A 15,302-nucleotide genomic window follows, 5' to 3' on the forward strand; every position below is an offset into this window, starting at 1 on the left:
GACTCCATGTTAACGTTTTGCACATCCTTTCATCACGGAGCTGCTTTTCCAGTTACATCTCTCCAATGCTGCTTTCTCAAACTGAAACAACCAGCTATACACGGCTCACTGTGATCTGCTGGCATATGCACACTGTGTGTGTGTGTGTGTGTGTGTGTGTGTGTGTGTGTGTGTGTGTGTGTGTGTGTGTGAGAGAGAGAGAGAGAGAGAGAGAGAGAGAGAGAGAGAAAGAGAGAACATGTGTCAGAATTTCTCTTTGGAGAATATGTTACTTTATTTTCAGTATCAAAAAACCTCATATGGAAGCATGTCTCCTAAACTCAAACTGGAACTGAGCTCAGGTCCCACAGAGAGTGTGTTTGTATGAATGTATGCTTATGTGTGTACATGCCTGTGGATGTGTGTGTGTGTGTGTGTGTGTGTGTGTGTGTGTGTGTGTGTGTGTGTGTGTGTGTGTGTGTGTGTGTGTGTGTGTGTGCGTGCGTGTGTGTGTGTGTGTGTGTGTGTGTGTGTGTGTTTCAGCATCAGCAGTCTCCTACGCCCAAGTGTGGATAGGATCTACCATGGTCTTTTAACCTGTCTGATCTTGGATTGGAATCACTGCATTTTAGCAGGCTGATAACATTTCTCCCGCAGCAACGGCTTTATTAGGGCTCATAATGAGTCCTATCAAAACATGTTCCACTTGTTTCTGCTGTCTCTGTTGCCAGCTTTTCAAAATTAAAATGTACTGGGAAATAATTCACCTACATAAGACCCTTCTGCCAGTGAATGTGTCATTATGTACCTGACCAGGGTTCAGAGAGTGCTTCACCTGTCCAAACAAATCACTCAGTTTTCCTTCCTCTGGTGTGGCCTCTGCTCACAGCTCATAAGGCTTTTTAAAGTCACACCTTTGAAAGTGAGTGTGAATTGTGAAAAGGTTGTTTCAGATTGTGGCATTGTTTTTCACCTCATTTGTTTCTTAGTGCGTGTGTGTGTTTGTTTGTGAAAGTTTCAGGTTTATTGCAGTGTCCCTGTGCACTTGAAATGGTGTTTATATTGATATTCTGTAATAGTGTGTTTGTAACAACTTGTCACCAAAAGTATCACTTTCAAATTGGGCCTACTGATTAGATGCTAATAGTTACTGAGGATGTTCCATGTGTGTGTTTCTGTGAGGACGTTGGGTGTGTTTCTGTGAAGATGTTTTGTGTGTGTTTTAGTGTGGATGTTGTGTACAAGAATGCATGTTTCAGCGGAGATGTTGTGTAAATGTTTCAGTAAGGATCATGTATGTGTATGTTTCAGAGAGGATGTTGTGTGTGTGTGTGTGTGTGTGTGTGTTTCAGTGAGAATGTAGTGTATGTGTTGTATGCAGTGATGTTGTGTGAGTGGTTCAGTGAGGATGTGTATGTGTGTGTGTGAGTGTGTGGTTCAGTGAGGATGTGTGTGTGTTTGTGTGTGTTTCAGTGAGGATGTGTGTGTGTGTGTGTGTGTGTGTGTGTGTGTGTGTGTGTGTGTGTGTGTGTGTGTGTGTGTGTGTGTGTGAGTGTGTGATTCAGTGAGGATGTGTGTGTGTGTTTCTGTGAGGATGTGAGCAGTTCAGTGAGGATGCGTGTGTGTTTCAGTGAGGATGTGTGTGTGTGTGTGTGTGTGTGTGTGTGTGTGTGTGTGTGTGTGTGTGTGTGTGTGTGTGTGTGTGTGTGTGTGTGTGTTTCCGTGAGGATGTGAGCGGTTCAGTGAGGATGCGTTTGTGTTTCAGTGAGGATGTGTGTGTGTGTGTGTGTGTGTGTTTCAGTGAGGATGTGTTTGTGTTTCCATGTGTGTGTGTTTCAGTGAGGATGTGCTTGTGTTTCCGTGTGTGTGTGTGTGTTTCCGTGAGGATATGTGTGTGCGTGTGTGTGTTTCCGTGAGGATGTGTGTGTGCGTGTGTGTGTGTGCGTGTGTTTCTGTGAGGATGTGTGTGTGTGTGTGTTTCAGTGAGGCTTACAGTGTGTATGTTGTGTAAATCATGTTCGACTGCACCACATAAAGTGAAAAACTGCAGTTAAACTTCAACTTCAGTGCACTTTGACACAGAGGTATGTCAACCAGAAAGAAAATCAATGAGCGTTTAAAATGAAGAAATGTTTTTTTTTTCTGGGTGGTGTATCCTTTCACTGTTTTGTATTATACAAGGTTGACAGAATATATATAAGTTCATATTGCACTGGTTGATTATACAGACCTTTACCAAGTTGATTATACAGATGTATATAAGAAATTAGATTGAAATATACATATTCAAAAAATCATATTAAAAAAGAATAGGCAAGTGGGTTAGCATGTGCTGAACTATTATGAACAGATTAAGGTTTTCAGCCAATATCATAACGTTAACAAGAATCATTAGACAATATAAATGCCCTATACTCAGTGATCAGTGGGTGAACTGTTTGTTATTAGGTTCTCTAGTTAGAGAAAAGATGTAGTGTTTATAACAGCATTACTACAGTATCCAGTGCCGTGTCTGTCTATTTGATATTAATTATTCTGTATCCAGTGCTGTGTCTGTGTGTTTGTGTCTGGTTGACAATAATATGTCTGTATCCAGTGACGTGTGTGTATGTGTGTGTGTATGTCGGTTCAACAGTAATATATCTGTATCCAGTTGTGTGTGTGTGTGTGTGTGTGTGCACGCGCACGCGTGTGTGTGTGTGTGTGTGTGTGTGTGTTTGTGTGTGTTGTCTCTGTGCATAGCATTGGTAAGTGGGTCAGGGACTTACAATTCATCACCAGATGGTGTTTGCTTTCCAGTGGCAATAAACAAATGCACTCACCAGATCTGTTACCTGTGTGTGTGCATGCGCACATGTGTTTGTGTTTGCACATGTCTGTGTTGTGTGTGAGTGTGTGAGTGTGTGAGCATGTGACCATGTGTGTGTGTGTGTGTGTGTGTGTGTGTGTGTGTGTGTGTGTGTGTGTGTGTGTGTGTGTGTTTGTGGATTAATTGTGGAAATATAAAGTGAATTGTGAAACCTGCTGGTATAGAAAGATGATCTCACAGTACAGTGACAGACAGACAGAAGGGGAGAGCTATATTTGACCAGGGAACGTTCCCTTACCTGCTCCAGGTGACAGGACTGCACCCTGGGGTGAATGCAGCTGGAGTTCAGTATTTAGCTCCAGGACCCAGCAGCAGAGCCCAGCACGCAGCAGTAACCTGGAGCTCTACACCTGGGCCTGGACCCGGTACACCGGATCTATTACTAATCAACTATGGAGGGGAATGAAGCTCTGAGTGTAATGTGGCAGTGTGACATCGCACTCATACACTCCACAGGATGTAAATACACCATCGGACAAAGGCGGCACTGTTTTGTAATGCAGAATGCTACACAGTGAATCCAATGTCACTGAGCTGGGAAGAACATGATAAAAGAAATGATGGAGCCTTGCGATTTTGCTTGCAACATTAGCTGTTTTGATTTTTCAAAACTTTTTCAGATCGTTGGCATGACACTACTGAATGCGTAAGTGGTTTTGATTGTAAAAATCTCCAAGAGTGTAGTTTAGTTTTATTTTACGATTAGTTTGATTATTATTATTGCTAAACATTTACTGCCTGCATTGCATGGAATCTGTCTTTTCTGTCTCTCTTTTCTGTCTTTCCTCCCTGTATTTCTTTCCATCTCTCTTCCCTGTCTTACTGTCTCTCTTGCCTATTTTGCTGTCTCTCTCTTGTCCCTTTAATACTTTCCGTTTCTCTTCCCTCTTGAAGATGCAGGATAGAGTCTCTTTCCTTCTTGTTACTGACAAGGCATGTGTGTGTGTTTTATTTGAGTCGATAAATTTGATTGTGTGTATATGGGACATATAAGTCTCCATAATATATTTCTATTTTCCTTTTTAAAAAATCAAAGTTTGTATCTCTCACTCATATCTGCTTACTATGCATGTGTCTTACTCTCTTACTAGCGTACATTTATATACTGTATATACACTATGTTGCCAAAAGTATTCGCTCACCCATCCTGTTCATTCGCAACACCCACACTGTTTTTATAGTTACATGCTGGAATTCACTGAGCTCTTGAGAGTGACCCATTCTTTCACAAATGTTTTTGTTAGGATGCCACCTGTGCAACAAATCTAGTCATGAAATTTCATGTAAACTGACAAAGAGGTCACCAAATTTCTGCAGAGTCAATCTCTACAGACATCCAAGCTTCATGTGTCCTTCAGATTAGCTCAAGAACAGTGCGCAGAGAGCTTCATGGAATGAGCTTTCATGGTTGAGCAGCTGCATCCAAGCCATACATCACCAAGTGCGATGCAAAGCGTCGGATGCAGTGGTGTAAAGCACGCCGCCACTGGACTCTAGAGCAGTGGAGACACGCTCTCTGGAGTAACAAATCGTGCTTCTCCATTTGGCAAACTGTTGGACTTGCCTGGGTTTAGTGGTTGCCAGGAGAAAGGTACTTGTCTGACTGGCCCATTAGTTCCAGTGAAAGGAATTCTGAAAGCTTCAGCACACCAAGACATTTTGGACAATTCTATGCTCCCAACTTTGTGGGAACAGTTTGGAGCTGGCCCCTTCCTCTTCCAACATGACTGTGCACCAGTGCACAAAGCAAGGTCCATAAAGTCATCGATGGCAGAGTCTGGTGTGGATGAAATTGACTGACCTGCACAGAGTCCTGTGATAAAACACCTTTGGGATGAATTAAAGCAGAGACTGAGAGCCAGACCTTCTCGTCCCACATCAGTATGTGACCCAGAGCCGGAGTGGCTAATCGGGAGATTCGGGAGGATTCCCGATGGGCCGGCTCATGTCAATCTCTAGTTTGGGCCGATTGGGAGGGAAAAATAATTTTGGGCCGGATTTAGGCATGAAACTCCCGGACTGAAAAAGTGGCCCACTCCGGCCCTGATGTGACCTCACAAATGCGCTTCTGGAAGTCTGGTCAAAATCCCCATAAACACATTCCTAATCCTTGTGGACAGCCTTCTCAGAAGAGTTGAATCTGTTCTAGCTGCAAAAGGTGGACCAACATCATGTTGAACCCTATGGATTCAGAATGGGATTTCACTAAAGCTCATATGTGAGTCAAGGAAGGTGAGCGAATATTTTTAGTAATATAGTGTATATATATATATATATATATATATGAAGAGAGAGAGAGAGAGAGAGAGAGAGAGAGAGAGACAGACAGACAGACAGACAGACAGACATATAGAGACAGACAGAGACAGACAGAGAGAAAGAACAAAACAAAAATCGAGTGTTATATCAAGGGAATTATTTACCAGTTGCTTTCACAAGATTTGTTCAATTTGTTCAATTGTTTTGTTTTGTTTTTTAGCACAAAGATAAATCATTAGATCAATAAATCATTGCCACATTTTATTTTTGTACACACAAGATAAACAATTACTTCCTGAATCTTCTTTCATGAAGCTACATAACTCACAGAAGACACAGACGCTGTAAAAGGTCACTGCACACTGCTACTCCATAGAAGCCCAGGAAGTAGCTAATGTTTGATCTGTCTCTGAGACCTAAGTTACTCTCAGAGTAATTTCATCAATTACCAGTTAGCTTGTATCAATTCCTCATATTATGTAAATGAGTAATGATGGTAAATATTTGTAGAACAAGATTTTCTTTACTGAGTCTGTATATCAGTGCACAGCGTTCGAATAATTTTTAATACATTGCTTTTTGTTTTGATTAGAAAGCACCGCTGACTGTCAGCACTATGCTCAGAAATAACCTAAGATAGCTTTATAGTCAATAATTTAAAAATAGTTTTAAAAACTGCTCACAGACAAACACCACTTAGATAGTAAAATTAATCTATGTCAATGGTTCTGAGTACCACCTCTCATAAAAACCAAGGTACACAGACACAAAGAGCACACATACACGTGAGGAAGGTGTTTGGGGACATTACTTAATCATTTTCTTCTATACAAGACTGTAAAACGGTCCCCAATGCCTTTATTGTTATCACTGCGAAGTTTTTGTAATTATGAATATTTTAATTCACTCCCAGGAAAGACTTGTGTTACCACATCTACTAGTCCCTCTCTTCTCTCTATCCTGGTCTCTCTGTCTCTCTCTACTGGTGTCTCTCTCTCTCTCTCTCTCTCTCTCTCTCTCTCTCTACCCTGGTCTCTCTGTCTCTCTCTACTGGTCTCCCTCTCTCTCTCTCTCTCTCTCTCTCTCTCTCTACTGGTCTCCTCCCTCTCTCTACTGCTCTCTCTCTCTATTGGTCTCCCTCCTGCTCCCTCACGAATTCTCCACAGGTTGGTGGAAATGAATATTTTCGTATTACTATTTCATGTAACGTTTTTTTTCTCACGGTTACAGCGTCAAGGATGTGATGCGAGTTAACGTGTCTAACCCTATCTATACGTGATGAAAAAGTGACTTATTCAAGATTTAGTGCATGGAACCGAAACAATAAAGCCTTAATTTTAGTTCTTCTTTTTGTGCCCAGTTTCAGGTGTTTATGACACGCTTAATAATATAATTAGATCTGGTCACGGCAATGTTGCAGTTGAAGCAGCGCGCGGATGCCCACGGGACCATTGCCATATCCGATCACTATTTTCTTCTGTGTTCTACTTTTCGTGCACATGTCACACACTCTCCACTCACTCTTTCTGGGCTTTTGTGTGTGTGTGTGTGTGTGTGTGTGTGTGTATGTGTGTGTGTGTGTGTGTGTGTGTGTGTGTGTACGCGCGTGCGGGTGTGGAGCGTGAGTGCGCGCGCGCGCGCGTGTGTGTCAGCTCCACCTCTCCGGTAACAGCATCTCATTCTCATCTCCGCCGAGCGCAGAACCAAGCGCTTCCACTCAGTGTCAGGCTCAGTGATGCTGGAGTCATCGCCTCGGAGAGCTGATTCGGGACCGGCTGTTTGGGCTCATTAAGTTATATTTTTAGGAAGAAAGATGGGAGTTACCGAGCTCTGTAGCTTCCCCTCATATTGCACGGTTGCGTTACTTTGCGCTCTCGTGGCGCTCCCCGTCCGCGCAGAGATAACTTGTGCATCATGCCTCACTTCAACCAAAATCCCGCTAAAAGCGCAAGCGGGGTCATTACTGCACAAACATCCTAATCACCAAACATCACTGCCAAGGTTCTACAGGAAAAGTGCATCCGGCACCGCGGAAAATAATGGAGACTGGGCAGACAGAGCTGAACTTTATTCTCAAGTACACGGAGACCCAGTATCCCGGAGAAACAGGCAGCTCGGCGGCATAACGCCCGGACCAGACTGCAACAGTTTTACTAATGACAAAGGCGCAAAACTTAATTCATTCGTATTTCATAAGAATGCGATGTTAAAACGGAGAGAGAAGCGCAGTATACACGATGTGGCAGATCTTTCTGACAGCGTTAAAGTAAAGGGGCCGGAGAAGTTCCATGGCGCACCGGCTCCACGTTCCGAACTGCGGCGGACAGTGGCGGACGGAGCGGGTAAAAGCGCCAGGCAGAGTGAGACGGTTCTTGTTATCTCCACCTTTGCCCTTACCGGGGACTCGGCACACAGTCAGGCCAGAGTGCTGTGGTCCGGGATCAACAGTAGCGTGAGTAAAGACTTATTACCACTCCAGCAAAGGCTCCGTTCGATTACTCAAAATTGTTGAAACACTGTGTATTGGGAGCACTACTTACATGTCGCATATGTAATAGAGCGGCTTGGATGTGATCTTGATTTCATTTACATTTTGCTGTCGGAAACCATGTGTCATTTACGTGTTTGTGTGCAGCCGAAATGAACATCTTTTAGATGGAACATACCAGAGGGATGTGTGAGTGTGCGTATGTGTGTGTGTGTGTGTGTGTGTGTGTTTGTGTGTGTGTGTGTGTGTGTGTGTGTGCGCGCGCGCGCGTGTGTGCGTGTTTGCACAAAACACACGCTGCCTTGCTGTTTTTGGCAAGTGCACTAATTTACCGCTTCGAGAGTTGTTTGGAGACTGCTTCTAAGGCTAGTGTTGTCTCGACTGTAAAAATATTAGATGGATCCACAAAGTACACCAACGTTAATCAAATGTGTTCTGGAGAACACATGAATCTACAGAATATCCCTCTGAAGGAGCCCTCGGCGTGTTCAGCACCACAGCCCTTGGATAATTCTGATTTGTTTGATTGGTTTTGTTCACTGAGTTTTAATAATCTCACTTGCATGCCAATTTCAAGAGTTAATTTCAGCATTTACCACCCATTACAAGCATTAATAAGCATTTACTGAGATGCTGTGTGTTAGAACACCTGGGAGAAAGATTTTATGTGGTTTCCTTGTCAAAAGGCTTCGCTGCTGTCCTTCAGTTCGTAGCATTGGTGCGTAGGGTCACGGGGACTAACTACAGCCTTATACTGTGATGATGCAACGTGTTAGTGCTTCTACCAGCAGAGGCTCCAACTCAAACACCTCAAGACTGCAGTGGCTCCTTTGGGATGTTTTAAATGCTGGGTTTTGTGAGAAATCAGAAAACCACTGTAATTGTGGCTGTAATGATCTGGCTTCTAAAAGCACTGCCCATGGTGCTAATTTACTGACTATTGACTGTATCTGAGTGCACAATGTTCTCTGTGCTTCTTGGCTTTAGCTGAGCGAGGAGATCATGGTGTTGTGCTAAACATTTGAAGTGGAATCCAGATGGTATTTGGGTGGTTTATGATGTCTTATAGTTAATGTTTTTTAATAACTTGACTTTCTAATGTTTGATGCCTTACTCTTTTAAGGTAAAATATGTCTGGATTGTTCTGAGAAGTACTGTAGCAGTTGTGCATGTTAGTGATTCGTCTGCATGTTGTGCAGTAATGATCATTCCTCCCTTTGACTTCAGTACCAGGTGTGCATATGTGTGTATATGTCCCTCTGACTGTGTCTTCTGTCTGTAAATGGAAGCCAGTGTTTTGTGTGTGTGTGTGTGTGTGTGTGTTAGTTTGGGTGCTAGTTTGGCTGATGCCATTATGCCATTCATGCAACTTTTACCGCATGAGAGATGACTTTAGAGACAGCGAAAGCGACATGCTGTGCAGTTGAGCAGCCCGTCCACACACACACACACACACACACACACACACACACACACACACACACACACACACACACACACACACACACACACACACACACACACACACACACACACACACATTTATGTATATATTCCTACCTGTATGGTAATATATACATGTTTATTTATGCACATTTATACAAATAATGTAATAATATGATATATATATATATATATATATATATATATATATATATATATATATATATATATATATATATATATATATATTTATATATTTATTTATATTATGCCCATATGTGTGAGATCTTAATATCTCACACACACACACACACACACACACACACACACACACACACACACACACACACACACACACACACACACACGTACAGTATATGCACACATCCTGAAAGTCAAGCTATCCTTTGCTGTCTTGGGCTCTGACTGGTCTTTTTCGAAGTCAATTTATTAAAAAAACAAAACAAAAATCATTTTATTAATTTTCAGTTTTACTCCTGTTTTATGGTTTCATTATTCTTTACATAGTATTTTTTATTTTTACATTTTCAAAATGTTATTTAATATTTTATTTTCAAAATATTGTTTTGTTCATTTTATTATATTTATCTTTTAAAGATATAATGAACTGCAATGGAGTGTGAAATGAAGTTTAGTGTTTTTAACATGGTCACACAGTGACATAAAAATAATTTAATTGCAGTCAAGATGTTAATGTAACCAAATTAGATGAATTACCAGGAATTTACTTTGATGAAATGTATTGTAGGAGTTTACAATTTGCCTTTTACAATTCTCACTCTTAAAAATTCATGGGAAGCACAATTTCCAGTGCAGACTTCTACACCCTAGCTCTTAAACCAAATCTAAATTGCACTATTTGAATCTAGACTGGTTCGAATCAGTAGCAAATTATTAGAGAGCAGCTTGGTGGATCAGTTTAAAACGAATGTGTGTCTCATTTGGCTTGGGTGTTACCATCATACCTATATCTCTGTATTTTAACTATAGTGGTTCATCTTAGCTCCCAGAAAACATGAGAAGTAAGCCTGTACATAATCATAATTATTCATGCATATTCTTAGATCTTTATCAGTTACTTCACTGTATGTTATCTTAACAACAAATCACTACCAAAATTCTAATTTACGGGCAATCTAGCAAGGGCAGAGTGACCCAACAGATTCCGCCCACAAACGGTCTAGAGGCACTCCCTGAAAAACAGGTTAATATACCCCAGACCTGCAGGCTGCACACTGAACATCTGCCACTGTGCATATTCCAACCTTCAGATGTATAAGCCAACTGTTTCACACAAGCCAGGTCTACAAGGGAAATTAGTCTCTGCCAACAAAACAGAAGAACAAATTCACAAATTGGAAGGTAGGAATATCTGTATGAAAAAGCATGCTGGTTGGGACACTACACTCATGTATCAGGCTCACCGGGACACTACACTGAAGGAAAAGACTCACTGGGACACTACACTGAAGTATCAGGCTCACTGGAACACTACACTGAGGTTTCAGGCTCACTGGGACACTACACTGAAGTATCAGGCTCACTGGGACAGTACACTGAAGGAAAATACTCACTGGGACACTACACTGAAGTATCAGGCTCACTGGGACAGTACACTGAAGGAAAAGACTCACTGGGACAGTACACTGAAGGAAAAGACTCACTGGGACACTACACTGAGGTATCAGTCTCACCGGGACACTACACTGAAGGAAAAGACTCACTGGGACAGTACACTGAAGTATCAGACTCACTGGGACCGTACACTGAAGGAAAATACTCACTGGGACACTACTCTGAAGGAAAAGACTCACTGGGACACTACACTGAAGTATCAGGCTCACTGGGACAGTACACTGAGGTATCAGGCTCACTGGGACAGTACACTGAGGTATCAGGCTCACTGGGACACTACACTGATGTATCAGGCTCACTGGGACAATACACCGAGGTATCAGGCTCAGTGGGACACTACACTGAAGAAACAAGGGTGTTTGTGGTCCTGCACTAAAGGAACATGGTCTCTGGGGCATTAGACTGAAGGAACTTGGTCTCTCGGGCACTGCAATAAAGGTGGAATTATTAAGCTGCCAAGTGTCATGTCATATTTGGCTATATGGCTCAGATGTCTGGCTTAAACAAGCAGTTGCAGAATGAATATACAGAATCTAACAGTGGTCATACACAGAAAAGCTACAGTGAGATTTCCTCAGCTTTCTGTTCTCTCTCTCTCTTTCTCTTTCTCTTTCTCTCCCCCCCCCCCCCCCCCCTCTCTCTCTATATGTATACGTATGTGTGTTACATGCTTGTGTTGCTCATTTTGTTTCTTCATTTATGTCCGGGCAGACACATTTCTAACGTGTGTGTATACTTTATGTGTGCACATATTTGTTTGTATGAGTGTTTTTGAATTCTTAAAGCCTTAACACAGGGGTTAGCTGAGAGCTTTCAGATCATCTTCCCTGCAGGGGTCAGGCTGCTTAGCTAAATCTTCCTGCATTCACAAAACCAAAAACAATAAACTGAAATCCATAAATAGGATGATGATAAAAAAGCGTCTGATTGTTTGAAGGTCTTGTTGTTTTTCTTCACCCTGGTCTGATCAATAGTTCGCCTCCAGCATATGCAGAGTTGACATTTCCTGAGAGTAGGGCTCCTGCCGACTGTTAAATCAAATCTCTATTGCAATTCTGTGTTCTTTCATTGTCTAGACAAAATAAACCTGATGCAAATGAGCGTAAGGAGCCAAACCACTAGGGGGAGGTGTTTCTCTCAGGAGTGGGTTTAAATTAAGGGTTGCTAAAGGAATTTAGAATCCTTGAACATACACACATACAGACATACTGACTGTGGGACAGTCTTGCACACACAAAAGCAAACACTAAGAAAAAGGTTATAGAAAGCTAATGACAGCTACCACAAAATACATCGCTAGTGTGTATGTATGTGTGTATGTGAATGTATGTGTGTGTGTGTGTGCGTGTGTGTGTTTGGAACAGACAGTCTCCTTGATTGTGTGACTAATACTACTTATTATATCTGAAGTTAAGTGAAGTACTGCCTGCATTTTGGCATGAGGGTAAGAGGTCTGTTTACACACAGCGAGCTGAACATCACTCAGGCCACTGAAAACAAAGTTAATAAAATAAAAATGCTTAATCACTCAAACACCAAACACACACACACACATACACACAGGCACACACACACACACGCGTGCACACACACACACGCACGCACGCACACACACACACACACACACACACACACACACACACACACACACACAAATTTTGTTGTCTTTTATTTACATAGGATGGTCTTTTGTTGGCTAGTGCGTGCAAAGTATATACTATTTATTATAATTATGCTGCACTGTACTCTGCAATTCTGTGTCAGAATAAATCTGATGCAAATTAGAATAAGGGACCAAACCACTAGGGGGAGGTGTCTCTTTCAGGAGTGGGTTTAAATAAAGGGTAGCTAAAGCAGCGTTTCTCAAAGTGTGGGGCGTATGGGTATTGCAGGTGGGGCACAAGCAATTGGAAGAAATGAACCTTTTTAAGCCTGTCATTTTAATGCCTGTTCGTTTTGCATAAGCCCAGGATGTTTAAAATGTCTGCGGAACAGTGTGAACCAGGGCTAGATTCGGGCCTTTATTGAATTTGTACCGGCCCCCCGGTCAACAAATTACGTTCGCCCCCCACCCCCCTGTCAACAAATCACGTACACACAATACTTTTATGAAATAAGCTTTTCCTGTGTTTTTGCATAAGGATAAGAACTCTGTTTATGCAAAGTGAGCCGTATATCCATGACAGTGTTGTCCACACCAAGCACACAGACACACACACAAAATAAGATGGCCTTAGTCTATATGCAGACATCTCTAACTCAGACTTAACTTTACCTCAGAACCTTGATTTAATTGTCCTTTATTAGTCTGACAAATGTGTTTTCCCTTTGAGAGTAATTTACTGCCTTGACAGATGCTTGTGAGAAATTCTCACATTTTACTCTGTATCTCTTTGAGAACTGGAACATCAAACAGATGTGGTAGTCTTGGATCACATTTTTAATTAGCAAACAGAAATCTGTACACTGATCTGCCTTCAGAGGGATTAAAACATTTCCTCTTCACACTTATCTACATTCAAAAAGGTAAAAACTCTGAGAGGGTCCAGGTCAGTGTATGTACCTTTCTTTAACTGATTTTCAAATTCCTACATCTAAAATACAAACTCCTGTTACTACATCTGTATACCTTCTGTACACCATTCAACTGATTTTCTATTCTGAATTGAGAATCATTTTCTTTTTTTTATGTTTTTGTAAGGCAAACAAAACAAAAAGCAAATGATCCCACTTTGTGTTATTTATCGTGCTTTTTAAGTTATTGGTTACTCTAGCTATAATTAATTTACCTGGTTCAATATGAAGAATTCTTACTGAAATGATCAGAAATGTCCAAAGGGACATTATGTTTATTACCAAAGAGTGGACTGAAAGTGGTCTGTATTTTTGGCTGTAAAAACCACTTTGGCAGGACTGTTTAATGAGACAATAGCTTCTCTCATGGTAATATTTTAATTAGTTAGTAATAATTAATTAATTATAAATTAGCACACAGAAAAAACACAACTTTTCATTTCCTCCACTTATTTTTTCTTCTTTTTCATCCCTCCATCCTCCCAGGGATCTTCTGATACTCCTGCGGCATTAAAGACTTAATTTATTGTACTTATTGAGCTACTAGTCTCAATCATCAAACTGCACTTCATGCTGATAGCACTCATCCATCTACTCATCCATCCACTCATCCATCTACTCATCCATACACCCCTTCTATCCATCATTTGTGCCTCTTTTAACACTGAGTTCATAACCAGCCATCGTAGCCATCAAACTTTGTAAAAAAAAAAAAAAAACAAATCAACAGCTTACCTTAACTATCAAACCGCATTTCATACTGACAGCTTTCATCTGTGTTTCATCTTCTATCTTTTCATTTATCCCTCCATCCTTCCATTAGGAACCCATTTATTTTATAACTATAATTATTTTAAAACTACAGCCTTCAAACTTGGTAACTTGGTGAATGGGTCAAACAACTACTCTTTTATAATAGGATATGGCAAAAACCACTCACCTGATTAACTGAGTGAGTTATTCTGAATTGAACATAATTGAGAACTGATGATGGCACAATCTCTTGGGATCGATCAATTCTCTTCAAGTTGAAGAGTAAAGCATTTACAACTCCTGCCTGAGAAAGGGCAAAGAAGAAAACACAATGAACAGAATGTTGGCATCACGATCTGCCTGTCATCATCTGTTGGCATCACTTTGTGCCTCTCATGCCTGTTTTTAGTTTTCTTGCTAGTTTTTTTTGCAATGTGGTTCTTTATTTTGGTTCTCTTCTGTTCCACCGCTTGTTTCTGTCCCGCCTCATTGTTTTCACCTGTTCCTAGTTTGTTACGTGTCAGTCCATGTATTTATACCCTGAGTTTGGCATTCTTATTTGCCGGTTATTGTCATTTGTTTTGTGTATTCTTTGTGTTATTGTGTCGGGCAGGTTGAACGAAATAAAATGGAAGCGATCACGCCAAGTCTCAGGGAAAAGGGATGGTTTAACACTAGAAGCGCCAAAGCTCCGGTCATTTGACCGCTGTGACGTCTACTAGAAGCGCCGCCTCGGGTCGACCTAATTATACCTAGAAGCGCCGAGCACCGGTCACTTGACCGCAGCAGCACAAAAAAAAATAATATCTTTGCACTGGATCCAATTTCAGAACCCTCCTTTCATGACTTTTCCCAGAATTGTCCTTTTAATAAACTAGTATTTTTACATTGTTAAAAGAAACCCTGCACATGCTAGTTTCAATCGACTTCGCTCGTATCTCTGTAATATTGTCGTCGTCGCCTAAACTTCAAGACTGTGATTCTCTTTTCTGCCAGCGGGTGTCGCAAAGATTCGTATGTCATTTAATATTTAGTATAACTAAATAAAGATCAATAGTTTTCAAAACTAAATTATTCACAAAGTTCAAACTGATTATTGTGTAAAGACAAAACGGAATTCGTCCGTTGAACGAAAGTGAAAGTGTTTCACTTTCCAAAGTCTTAAAATATATACTTTATTTATTAATATTATTTAATATATACTATATATAAGTTTATATCAATGGTTTTCAAACCGTGAGAGCGTCTTGCTTTGCCTATTCGCAATTCTGAAATACAGAG

At 41.1% G+C, this 15,302-nt stretch overlaps 1 protein-coding gene across 2 annotated transcripts in view; it reads left to right on the top strand.

The window, feature by feature from the left end:
• Window positions 1-6,809: 6,809 nt before the first annotated feature.
• The window catches only part of sorcs3b (sortilin related VPS10 domain containing receptor 3b), a 91,180-nt gene continuing 82,687 nt past the window's right edge, over window positions 6,810-15,302 (top strand). For both annotated transcript variants that reach the window (XM_076978817.1, XM_076978818.1), the window contains exon 1: window positions 6,810-7,559. In XM_076978817.1, the coding sequence (XP_076834932.1) occupies window positions 6,921-7,559 (639 nt within the window). In that variant the 5' untranslated portion in view covers window positions 6,810-6,920. The remainder of the gene's footprint in view (window positions 7,560-15,302) is intronic.

The sequence above is a fragment of the Brachyhypopomus gauderio genome, chromosome 17, assembly GCF_052324685.1.
Source record: "Brachyhypopomus gauderio isolate BG-103 chromosome 17, BGAUD_0.2, whole genome shotgun sequence".
Classification (NCBI taxonomy): domain Eukaryota; kingdom Metazoa; phylum Chordata; class Actinopteri; order Gymnotiformes; family Hypopomidae; genus Brachyhypopomus; species Brachyhypopomus gauderio.